Here is a 12,415-nt window from a genome sequence, read left to right as displayed (position 1 = left end):
CTCACCCAATAGGCTCCAAGGCAGGAGAAAGATTTATTCTGTCTTCAAGTTGGTGGAGAAATTCCAATACAAAGAGTATTTTATTACTGTTAGACCAGACGCAGCAGCATGTGAAAAAGGTTGCTGCTGCAACTTGTTATCGTGTTTTCACGGAGTGGGAGTGAACTTTATAATGAGGGCCTTAGCCCGACATTTCAAAAATATTTTATTTCTACTGCGCACTTTATTATCAACCAAATTATCAACTTAAACCGACAAACAAAGCAACCTTTTATTGGTTTGGATTCATTACTATTGCATCATCTGACAACGAAAGTGTCCGTCCCCAAATGCACTCTGGGTTAAGATAAGATTTTCTTTGTTCTTGAAATTTGATTTGATCCTTGCCAATTTCATTTTCCTTTTTGTACCCTATACTCACAAAACTTTGCACAAACAACACAAAACGGGGAGATAAAACAACATTGCGAGATATATAGAATGTGTGTGTGTACATAAAATGTACCAAGCTCTAAAGCACCCATTGCTGAATGGTATTGATTGTAACAAAGTTGCTCCGATATTCACTGGGACGTAAGTAATAGAGTGGTGCAGTGACAATTCCTAAAACCCGGAAGTGAGGTAGCATTTTACCACTACCGGTTCCCCGGTCTCAGAGTCAATGGGATTTCTCCATAGGATTTTGGAAAATAGCTCGAAATAAGTTCTGTGATTGACACAAATTTAAGAGACGGATCACGTTTTGTTCTACGACATTAAATACATCAGCAGTGACCCCACTGGCGATTTTTTAAGAGTTTACGTGTCTGAAAAATGATGGTTGTCAACAAGTGGCTGAATAGGACAACAGAAGTTGTCGAGGACGTTGTACGTCATAACGCCGAACACGTAAACAATCCCTCTAAGTTTGTTTGCCCCTGTTCTGCTTGAAAGCAAGTACCTGCGCTCTTGCAAACTGTAAAAACAAACGCTTCAACTTGTACACTTTTGAATCTGTATTTTTGAATATGGATCTTAAGCAGGGTTCGAGTTATAAACTGAGCTCTATGGGGGTCTTTAAAACTAACGCAGGCGCGCACGCACACTGTCACAGGCATAGATTGCGCAATAATGTATTGCGCACCTTGGAGGAGCAGACTCCAAATGATGGTATATATTGCACACCCTTGCGAGTATACAATTAGTGTCTGATGTGTTAGGGCTTCAAAGATAATTACAAAATCACAAAAACTGAGGAACTCTGTACTTGTGGAGCGTCACAAACAGCGCCTCCGTTTATTACGTTTTACTCTCTCTCCACAACTTCAGGACAGACTGCACATGCTCAAACACATGAACTCGTACACAATCAATAACAACGTAAGAGCAATACAAATTAAAGAAAATACAAAAATTAGCTCACAGATAAAACGAGAGAGAGAGAGACTGACTTCACTGCTAATTACGTGGTCCAACAAACCAACACATCCTCACCTCCAGGTCGGCCTATGTTGACGTTATGTCAAGTCCCCTGTGTCGGCTTTTTCCAACGCAAGGGGCCGGCCCTTAGCGTACATTTTTAACTTTCCGGGATGTCCATAGGCTTCTATAGAGCTCCCTAAACGTATGTTGTAGACGACTTGAGATCGTGAGCGAATGCTACCCGCAGATCCATTCTCACAGCGTTTATCAACCTTTTTCTAACTCAATATCAAGCCACACTTATTGTTTTTACTTCTTTATTTTAATTGAATAATGTAGGACTTTCGTTGCTGTCAGTTATGGGGAGAGTAGGGGCTCAGAATACTGACATCTGTATTGTTTCATCGTTTTTTCCTTCTAATTTTGTATTATTTTCTAAACCACACACTGTTATTTCAACCATAGGTTATTACTCAATATCAAGCCACGATTATTGATTTTATTTTTAATCGTATAATGTCGGACTTTTTTTGCCGTCTGTGAGGAAAAGAAATGTGGCTCAAGAGCATCAAAATACTGAAATCTGTATTGTTTTTAATCTTTCTTTCCTTCGAATTTGTTATCCTTTTCTAAATAACATTTTACTCAAAAATAACACATTATTATCCTTGTTTTTATTTATTCGTTTAATTCTATAATATTGGGCTTTTTAGCCGTCCGTCAGGAACTGATTTTCAAAATAAAGTCACCGGGAAAAGACGTAGGCCCGGTTCAAGCTCGATGATTGGATGTTGTAGCCGCAATGCAAGCTGGGATATGGTGTTTCCCACATAGCACGTTTCGTTAAAGGTCCACTGGACGCAGCGCAGTCCAATTCGAGAAGGCGATTCGCCTTAAAAGAAGAAGAAGAAGAAGAAGAAGAAGAAGAAGNACATCATGCTTTATCTTAATTAATTGGGAACATTTTTGCTGTGTTATTTGTAAGAACGTGCTGTCAAATAGGCTAGCCAGTGGCGTGCATGAATGAAGTCCGAACAATATAGCATTCTCCCTGGTACACATCAACATGAAGTGAGCTAGTGTATGGCTAGCAATGATAGTCCCTGTGAGGTTGTGTGAAGCCTCCTCGCGCGTTCTGCGGCTCGAGTCTATTGTAGGAACTGTGAGGTGTCTAAGTAACTAAGTTACATTTACCTCAAAGTAACTGACTTAAGTACCAGCCTTTGAGGTACTTGTAATTTACTTGAAGTTTTCAATTTGAAATGCTACTTTTTGCTTCTACCCCACTACAGTTCCAGAGGTACATGTGTACTTCCTACTCCCCTACCAATGTATTGAATACTTTTAGTTATTTCACATGTGGACTGAATTATGTGAAATATAATCAAGTGTTAAATCCAGACTTTAGTTCCACCTGGAGTAAATTCACAAGCTTACCGCTGCAGTAATACAAAGTCATTAACTAGCTGCACCTTTACCAGCCTTTGAGAACACTTTAATGATCAATCATTATAAAACATATCCGATGAACTATTATGTCTGAAAATGGGACCAATCTGCACAATGACTACTTTTACTGTCCGCTACTTTTCACACTATATTTTGATGAGAAACTTTTCTACTTTTGCTTGAGGAACAGTTTTGAATGCAGGACTTTTACTGTAACAGAGTATTCCTACACTGCTGGTACTTTCACTCAAGAAACAAGGTCTGAGTCACTTCCTACTTTTAACTAAAGTAAAAGATCTGAGTACTTTCTCCCATCTCTGTTTACTGTAGGAAACATGGATGAAGGGACTTCAAATATAAAAGCAAACTCTGGTGTTTCCTGGAAATTATACCTTTTTTGTTAATGTCAGTAAGTGTGGCAAAATGAAACGTGAAAAGGATATTTTACTAACTGAATTGGTACCATTTATATATATCAAAGGAAATAGGCCGTGTTGCCTGGCAATGGGTTTCCACTTTCAGATGAAGCATATTTTCAGAATGTCAATGAGGTCAATACCGGACACTCTGAATTGGATTATTTCAAAAATAAAGCCCTTCAAATGTGCTAATGTACGCATTCGGTTTGAATGAAAACAGGGGAGGTAACTATAGAACCACAAGCTGTCTTCACCGCAAAGCCTTTGCACCTCACCTCACAGATGCATAGTAGATCCGGTCAGAAAGTCTCTGAGCCACTATCAGGACATTCTATTGGAAATTGAAGATCTGTGTAATGAGAGCAATATGTTCACATTGGTGTTGTAAATAATATCAAAGAAATAGCCCTGTTGCCCAAATCGATAGCAGACCAACTATAGTGGGGGTATAGTATAGTAGTGCACTTTGGATTACCATTCAATCTTAAGCCCAAAATATATCTCCCCTTAAAAAAATGTGAAGATGAAGAGCAGCCATTTTCAGATTTGGATCAGATAGAGACAGAGAATGGGTTTAAGGTTATGGGGTTTTGTGGTTTTTATAATATTGAATGGATTAGTATTATGCGCCCATTATATTGATGACAAACTGCCATGGACTAAATTTAACTAATACCAAGATAGCTCATGTCCAGACAAACGTTTATTTAGTACATGCCGAACATACATTAAGGCTCTGTTTATTATATCAACCAATGCCTGCTCTCTGACAGCTCCAAACTCGTCTCCTCCTTTGAAAGGTTTTGTGTCCAGAGTGGAGGAGGTGCTGAATGAATGGAAGCTGATCGGCCCCTCCTGCTGCAGGGAGTGTGAACCCAGAGAGGTCTGCTGCTCCTCATGAGGCATCACATGTTCACATGACAAACACCAGTAGGTTCTTCAACTTTACTCATTGTCTCATTATTCTTTTGTTTGAACATAGGGTGAATACACCTTTGGCACCTGGGGGGAAAAGTGTCCCTGGATATCAACCTTTGCTGACTTTAAGTTCTAACATTACTCATTACTCTCCTGAAACAAACGAGTGTGAGAAGGACAATGGGAAAGGACAAGCTGGAGGAAGGTACACTTAATCTCTGAGGTCGCATTTCACACACTAATAGTCGCCCGGTCTCTGGTGCGCACCAGACCACAGTTTGTTTCATTGGTTTCATTTTTTCAGAGAAGTTTGGTTTGCGTTCACACGGGCAAAACTCAAACGGACTATAAACTTTACAACACAAGTCATGTGGCACGGAAATGCTGTCAACCATTGTCAGACATTAAAGGGGGTAAAAACGCAAGTCCCGGCATTTCTACCCGGAGCGCTCCGCCATTGGAGCACGGCACTTTCGGCAGGTTATTCTCATGCTGCTGTTATCTGGAGAGGCATATCAACAGCAACGGCGCATATGATTATATAAATCAGACAACGTCCGTACAAAACATTATAACACATATAATGAGAGACGTTCTTGCAGCAAGGAGGGCGCGTTTCACCGACGACAGGTGGTTCTTATTTGTATGTATTAGTTTTTTAGTTTGGATAGTTGGTTGTACTTTTACACAAAACTGTTCAAACACTTCATTCTGCTTCACTCTTTCGCTAACGATTTTGAAGAAACCCGCGTTCTTGTGACACCGTAAATACTACACTTCCTATGTTTTGCTGTGCGGACTGCGTTCAAACCAGCAATGAACCGTGCTACACTTTACTAGCAAGCGCTCCGAGACCACCTATTTTAGCGGACCAGAGTCCGGTTGTTTAGTTCACTTAAGAGGTCTCGGAGTGTGTTCACACCGACCCAAATGAACCGCACCAAGCGGCTAAACGCACCAGGGTTCGATTCAACCGGACTATACAAGGCAGGTGTGAATGCGACCTTAATGTCCCATAATATGTTGTTTACCTCATGAGTAAAAAGCAAGGTTAGTAGTTGCACTTTAACTTAATGTTGTACAGTTGTGTGTGTGCTTTTTGCATATCCCCTTTCCATATTGTAGGCATAAAGCTTAGGCCTAAAGACATTGTAAAAAACATAATGTATTTCCTCAATCTCTTCTGGACAAAAACCTATTGAGTCCTAAAAGTTCAGAAAGGCAGTAAAAGTGTATAAGAAAAGTCCAAATAAACTGGAATCAGTAGTACTGCTTGTTAAACAATTATAATGGAGTTTAATAAGGAGAAGATCTTCATTTGTCTTTTATCATATTTTATATATTCCCTATGTTTCCCACACGCCATTATAATGGCCACATGTCTTAATTCCCTTATGCTGTTATCATAGTGAATGTGGACCCTTTCCTCCCCATCACAGTACGTGTGTGTCTAACTCTGGTTGTTGTGTGTAGACTCCTTCCCCCTGGCCATGCAGGACCTTCTGTGTATGAACAACGACTTCCCCCCCCGAGCTCACTGCCTGGTCCGATGGTGAGTTCCTGCTTTTATTATGTTTTTATTTCTGTTCCCTGTCAAGTATGTCTGAAAATTACAGTTAACTACTCAGCTGTACACACTTTAATTTATTTCAAGTTACAGAGGCTCACTTACTTTTTGAATGAAGGCATACCTCATTGACATCAGATAACCAGTCAGAGATTTGTAAACACAATTAAAAATGGGGATGTCATGTTCCTGTCTAACAGCCAACATTGATCAAATTGACTTGAGGGAGTACACATTTTCATTTGTAATGGCATTTTTTACTTGTCGAAATGTTGCCTCATAGAAAGTAGAATGTAACCTAAAACCATCCAGCCACCAGGAGGCCCCATATCATCATCATTATTGTTTTATCACAGCTATGAGGCTGATATGGGTAAATGGGCATTTAGCAATCAAAGGGTCAGGGGTTTGATCCCCAGTCAACATGTTGAAGTGTCCTTGATTGCTGTATAGGCCTGTTTACGGCATTGAAATGTATGTCCTTTGCTTTGGATTAAGGTCTCGTCAAAACAACATCATTTGGTGGGATTGATATGTCAACTATGGTAGAAAGTCTACATATTGTCTGTTGCAAACTTCTATGTAATATAAGCATAAACCAGGCTTCTAAAATGCACACTCACCGATAGTGGACCAGATGGGGAAAGATGGAACAGTGGAGAAGTCTATGAAACTGATACCTGTGTTCTGCTGTATCTTTGTCTCCTCTCTCAGGTACGGCATCAGAGAGTTTGTGGTCATCACTCCAGGAACTAACTGTGAGGCCATCATCAGTGAGTCCAAATGCAACCTGCTGCACAGCTCTGTGTCCATCGCTCTGGCCAACAGCGGCTGGTGAGTCCCCCTCATCTCTATAGACAAACACACATGAAAAGAGCCCCTTGTAAATATTCTGGCTGTGTTTTGTGTTAGTCCAACGAGTTGTTGTTCCAAGAGATGGAACACATTGAATTCTTGAAAGTAACGCCTGCTCCTCTTCCTCCGCCTCTCTCAGCCAGGTGCCCATGTTCGTGCAGATCCAGCAGAAGTGGAGGCGGGTGTATGCTGGAGAGTGCCAGGGGCCGGGGGTGCGCACAGACTTTGAGATGGTCCACCTTCGCAAAGTGCCGAGTCAGTACAATCACCTGTCAGGCCTGCTGGACATCTTCAAGGCTAAGATAGTAAGTGGAACAAGACACACTAGAAACAAATATAATATTAGAACAAATGTGATGTCTCACCCAGCTTTAACTTACAGTAGCTCCCTTCAAGGATTATGTATGAATGGTGTCATTGCCATGGAGCTCATTTCCTGCCATAACTCCACAAACAAACTCAACATGTTTTACAAATGCCCTATGATTGACTAACAAACCCAAAACCCCATCTACAAACTAATGCATTTTGGTTTGTTAATTCTCCAAGTACAAAAACATAAATCCTACAAAGACAATTTGTGGAAAAATCCACAGCATAACCACAGTGAAATATTTGTCAAAGAGTAACGTAATATTTTGTAGGATTTATTTCTTTGTACTTGTTGAATATATTTGAGTCTACTTGTAATACCTATGCTGTTCCTATTTGCAAAACAAGCATTCGTTTTTTTATTGTGTTTAGTATTTGCAAACCACATTGGGTTTGGCAACAAAATATGATCCATACATTGCAACTTTAAATAAGAAGCTGTCTAGAGAATGATGAGTGAGGCAATAAATGCTTGACTGCGCTGCTGTATACGGCTGTCATCTGATTAGTTCCACATAGCAATATCAGCAGTAATCAAGAACATATTTTGAATATGCTCTATCCAAAGTAAAACAACTGCATGTCATACAGACAGAACAAATCATTGTAATAATAAATAATTAGACAGACAGTTACAAACTGTGAAGTCCACTGAGACAAATGTAACATTTGTGATATTGGGTTATATAAATAAACATTGATTGATTGATTGACACATGGTAAAGGTTTTCTGTTTTTTCATAGAATGGAATTATGGTGTAATGTGTCTTTTATTAGACATGCACACTTTGCAATGTCCATGCTGACAGGGTATATTGTGCAGCCCTGGTTCCAAAGTTCCTGGAACAGTTTTGTCAGAAAGGACTAATTCATTTTGTACCTTTTTCTATTGATTGATTTCCTCCTCAGGGTTGTAACCTGTCCCCTCTGCCTCCGATCAACATCGCTATCCGCTTCACGTACATCCTGCAGGACTGGCAGCAGCACGCCTGGCCTCAGCAGCCTCCAGGTACTCGATACATGGGAGGATTTAGAAACACATTATCAGAGAGGCCAACTCAGTGGGCATGTTTAAAGACCAGCTAAAGACACATCTTTTTAGATTAGCTTTTCATTAGCAACTCCCCATTTTAAATGTTCTTTTAGTCTTTATTATTTACCTACCTAATAATAATAGATTTATTTTGTTAGCGCTTTTACAGGTGCTCAAAGTCGCTTTACAAAGATAGTGAAAAGAAAAGAACAGCAAATAAATATAGTTAAAGTCAAATAAAAGTCAAGCAATACAAAAACAATCACACATTAAAAGCCAGATTGAAGAGTTGAGTTTTTGTGAGTTTTTTGAAGGTGGTGAGGTCGGTGCAGTCTCTGATGGGTTGTGGGAGTGAGTTCCAGAGGGAGGGGGCTGCGACGGAGAAGGCTCTGTCCCCCCAGGTCCGGTGATTGGTGCGGGTGGGGATGGATAGGAGGTTGGCTTCTGATGAGCGGAGGCAGCGGGAAGGGGTGTGGTGGTGCAGCAGGTCTGTGAGGTAGGGGGGGGGGCCTGATTGTTGAGGGCTTTGTGCGTTATGAGGAGGACTTTGAAGTTGATTCTTTGACGGACGGGGAGCCAGTGGAGGTTCTGGAGGACGGGAGTGATGTGGTCTCGGGAGCGGGTGTGGGTGAGGAGGCGGGCAGCAGAGTTCTGGATATGTTGGAGTTTATTGAGGAGGTTGGATGGTATGCCGTCGAGCAGGGGTCACCAACCTTTTTTCCGAAGAGCCCCCCAAATGACTCCTGTTGGAAGTTGCGCCCCCCCCCCCACACACACACACACAAGGGGGGGGGCGACCATGACATCCACTGCACAGACATGTCATCACTGCCACAACGACATGTCACACTGTCACAAGACATGTCATCACTGCACAAGTACATGGATGTCACAAGACATGTCATCACTACCGACAAGAACATGTCATCACTGTCACAAGGACATGTATCACCTGTCACAAGACATGGATGTACAAGACATGTCCATCTGTCACAAGACATGCATCACTTGTCACAAAAACATCGGGATGTCACAAGACAATGGGTCATCACCTGTCACAAGGACATTGATGTCACAAGCATTCATCACTACACAACGACATGTTCCATCATGTACAACAAGACATGTCATCACTGTCACAAGACATGTATCACTTACCACACGACAATGTCAATCACTGTCACCCAGAGACATGGACATCACTCACTGCCACAGACATGTCATTACCTGTCTACAATGACATGTCTCAACTACCACACGACATGTCATCACTGTCACAAGGACTGGATGTCCACATGACATGTCATCACTGTGCACAAGACAGTATCACTGTCACACGACATGTCACACTGCCACAAGACAATGTCGTCTTCAGGACGTGCCCCAGACTAAAAGTTTCTGGGCGAGGGCGGGGCGTGGGCGCTGCACGTTATGGTTGGCGGGCGATGGGTGGTGTAATAACGTTAATTCAAGGCGTTGGGCCTGGGCCGGGCGGCGTGTTCTAAGGCGTTGGGCCTGGGCTTGGGCGTATATATATTCGTCATTTGCACGTTATAATTGTGTGCGTTCAACCGACTAAACCGAGTTTTTTCGGCCCTAACAAACCAATAAAAGAACGAGGATCCTACCTGTGGTTTTCGGAGTGGTCGCATACCTAAAAGTCGGAGACTCCTTCACTCAATTAACTTTTACCGACAATGAAGAGGCGATTCTCTCGAAAGGTGGAGTCCGGAAGTCCCTTACACCGCGCGAGTCTGGTCGTCTATCGTACGCGAGTCTCAAATACTAATACCGAGCCCAGGGCCGCCCCCTCTCAGACTCCTAAATTTGTAATTGATTTAATAATAATAATTTATAATAATAATACCGTTGTGGCGTTTGGCTGGGGCGTAAAGTAGAAACAAAATGGGTCTTGGCCTTGGGCCTTTTTTTGATTTTTTTCGCCAGACGCTTTTTTTTATAGTGGGCGTTTAGGTGGAAAAAACGCACCCAGTGGGCAGCCCATGGGCGCCTATGGCTTGGCTACGTCCTGAGACCGCATGTCACTCACTGTCACCAAGACATGGATGGTCACAAGACATGGACATTACTGTCCCAAGACATGACATACGTCACCGAAATTCCATCACTGTCACAAGAAATGTCATCACTGCACACGACCATGCATCACTGTCAACGACAATGCATCACTGCCACAAGACAATGGATTGTCACACCGACAATGTCATCCTGCACAAGACATGGTCCATCCTGCGACACGAACATGTCTACTCGATACTCTAAGTTTAGCATAATGCATAACCGAGGAGTGTCCGAGGTTTACCCTTCGAAAGGGTTTTGAGGTGGGGAGGATTGGAGGGGGGGGTCCTCACAACAGCTTCAGACGGGTCTCTCGGTTTGTTTTTGTGGGTTGTTATCATAATAAAGTAAAACTTATAGTTCTCAATATATGAAGTGTAGTTACCACATCAATTGAAACCCCTGTAAATAAATTTACCTACTAAAAAATATTACTACTAATTGACGTTATTGTGTTACCAAACTTAGATAATGACAATATAACATAGACCTTAACAAACATGACACTATAGTCCTCTCGGTAACATGTTTTGGATGTAATGTAGATGTACATGGTGTACGTCGAGTGTTTCACGAAATGGTTTTACTGGGTATGGTGCTCAATTTTAGTTGTTGTCCTTTAAAGGGAAGTCTACTAAACAAATATGAAACTGGTCCCCTTGTAACGACGTTGGTATATTGGTACAAAAGTCCAATAGTACAGGCCCGTCACCCGTGTCAGTCATTCCCCGAACCTGACAACCCGGCATGCCCAGCGGCCAAGTTCAGGGGCTTGTCTGGATTTATACCTCACACCTGAACGATGAACCTCTCCAGGGTTCAAGTGGAGGACGAGACGGCACAACACGGGAACTTCGTTCCGGTGGCCTGTGGGGGGAAAGGGGTGATGGTAAACGGGGGCCCGCGACATGTTATCGACGGGTGACGAGGATCATGATCCTGAGGGTCCATGAATCCTACCCCATTTACCAAAGTGGTGTAAAGTTACACACACGACACAACGAGACGTACACTCCTGGGTAATTTCTCCCCAAAGTAGGGAAGGGTAAAGATTATCTGTGTTCTTCGAGTTCCATACTAGTATGTTTTATTTATTACTAAAGAGAGAGACTGTCTATTCTCTGTTCTGTTAACCTTAAGGTTACCGTTGGTATATTGTATTATTTTGGGGTATTTTGATCACATATGGTCTTATGTTTATTTTCTATATCATTATGTTTACGTTATTAAGATTATTTCCAAATTTAATAATTCTATATCTTTTTTCTTGTTACATTTTTATTTATTACGATAACCTTTTACAAATGTAATTATTTTATTCTATTTAGGAAATTCTTATTACTTTGTTATATCTCAACTAGTATCTCTACTATAGTAGTAGTAGCGGGTGGGTAAGGCAATGGTTTTGGTAGGTCTTAAAGGTTGAAGTGGTAACTGGTCGTTGTGGGATAGGGGGGGGAGGTAGACGTTGGAGCCTCAGTAGAAGCTGTCAGTCGAGTTTAAGTTGGTGGTTGTATTTAGTGTAGTGGCGGAAAAGGTTGAGTTTTTGTAACGGGCAGAGACGGGTAGTGAGAGGAGGGAGACGACGACTTTTGGACTAAGTACGTAAGTAGTGAAGTGCTGAGCTGATGGCCGTTATCGTAGGAGATGCCGTCACCAAAGGGTGGTACCCCCCGGTTTCTAGCGTCCCCCCCGTGGTCCGAGTCTACTAAAACTCCGGTTTATAGTATAAATCTGAAAAGAAATGTATATTCAACATTGTGTTATGTACTAACAGTGATTTCGGAACAGAGATCTATGTATTGTTTATTTTTTTATTACTAATAATTAAACTTATGTTTAAGTTCAATCATATAGTTTCCGTATTTTTTCTGTCTTTTACATATTAAGAAAGAAAATTATCTTTACAAAGAAGACGGGCATTTCACAGGGGTTTGGTCCGAACAGACCTATTCGCGTAAAAATTTTGTCAGTAACAGGTACGGCCAAAGTCAACCTAATAAACAGTGTCAACGAGGCTAGTCTAACCAGAGGAGGTAAAACACTAATAAATGCTGAAACTTAGGTGTATTTGTGTAGCCGTTTTAGGCGAAATGAAATTCGTACACCAAAATTTGTCAAATTAGGGAAACACTTAACAAAGGTGAACGCCGGTAGGAAATTAAAGAAGTATGTCGCCCTTAGGTTTACTTACTTAGGACTCAGGTTATTGGGTAGTTTCAGTGAGGTTATCACGAGGAATTAATGCGAAAAGTAAGGAGGAAATTGTTTTTATGAACTGTCATCAACATCGTAAAAACTCTGAAACTTTGAAATTAATGG

At 41.5% G+C, this 12,415-nt stretch overlaps 2 protein-coding genes across 4 annotated transcripts in view; one reads left to right on the top strand and one right to left on the bottom strand.

Annotated features, from left to right (window-relative positions):
- The window catches only part of topbp1 (DNA topoisomerase II binding protein 1), a 976,277-nt gene that overhangs the window by 729,631 nt on the left and 234,231 nt on the right, over positions 1-12,415 (bottom strand). The window lies entirely within an intron of this gene.
- On the top strand, positions 4,350-8,129 carry LOC104955320 (rab3 GTPase-activating protein catalytic subunit-like). The gene is made up of 5 exons (XM_010782626.1): positions 4,350-4,392; positions 5,661-5,739; positions 6,469-6,588; positions 6,749-6,914; positions 7,891-8,129. Exons 1-5 carry the CDS (start codon positions 4,368-4,370, stop codon positions 8,065-8,067), a joined length of 567 nt encoding a protein of 188 aa, XP_010780928.1. The 5' UTR covers positions 4,350-4,367; the 3' UTR covers positions 8,068-8,129.

Source organism: Notothenia coriiceps, unplaced genomic scaffold, assembly GCF_000735185.1.
Source record: "Notothenia coriiceps isolate Sejong01 unplaced genomic scaffold, NC01 NC01_scaffold00024667, whole genome shotgun sequence".
NCBI lineage: Eukaryota > Metazoa > Chordata > Actinopteri > Perciformes > Nototheniidae > Notothenia > Notothenia coriiceps.
Note: the sequence above shows the minus strand (reverse complement) of the source record. Positions and strands in the feature narration are given on the sequence as shown.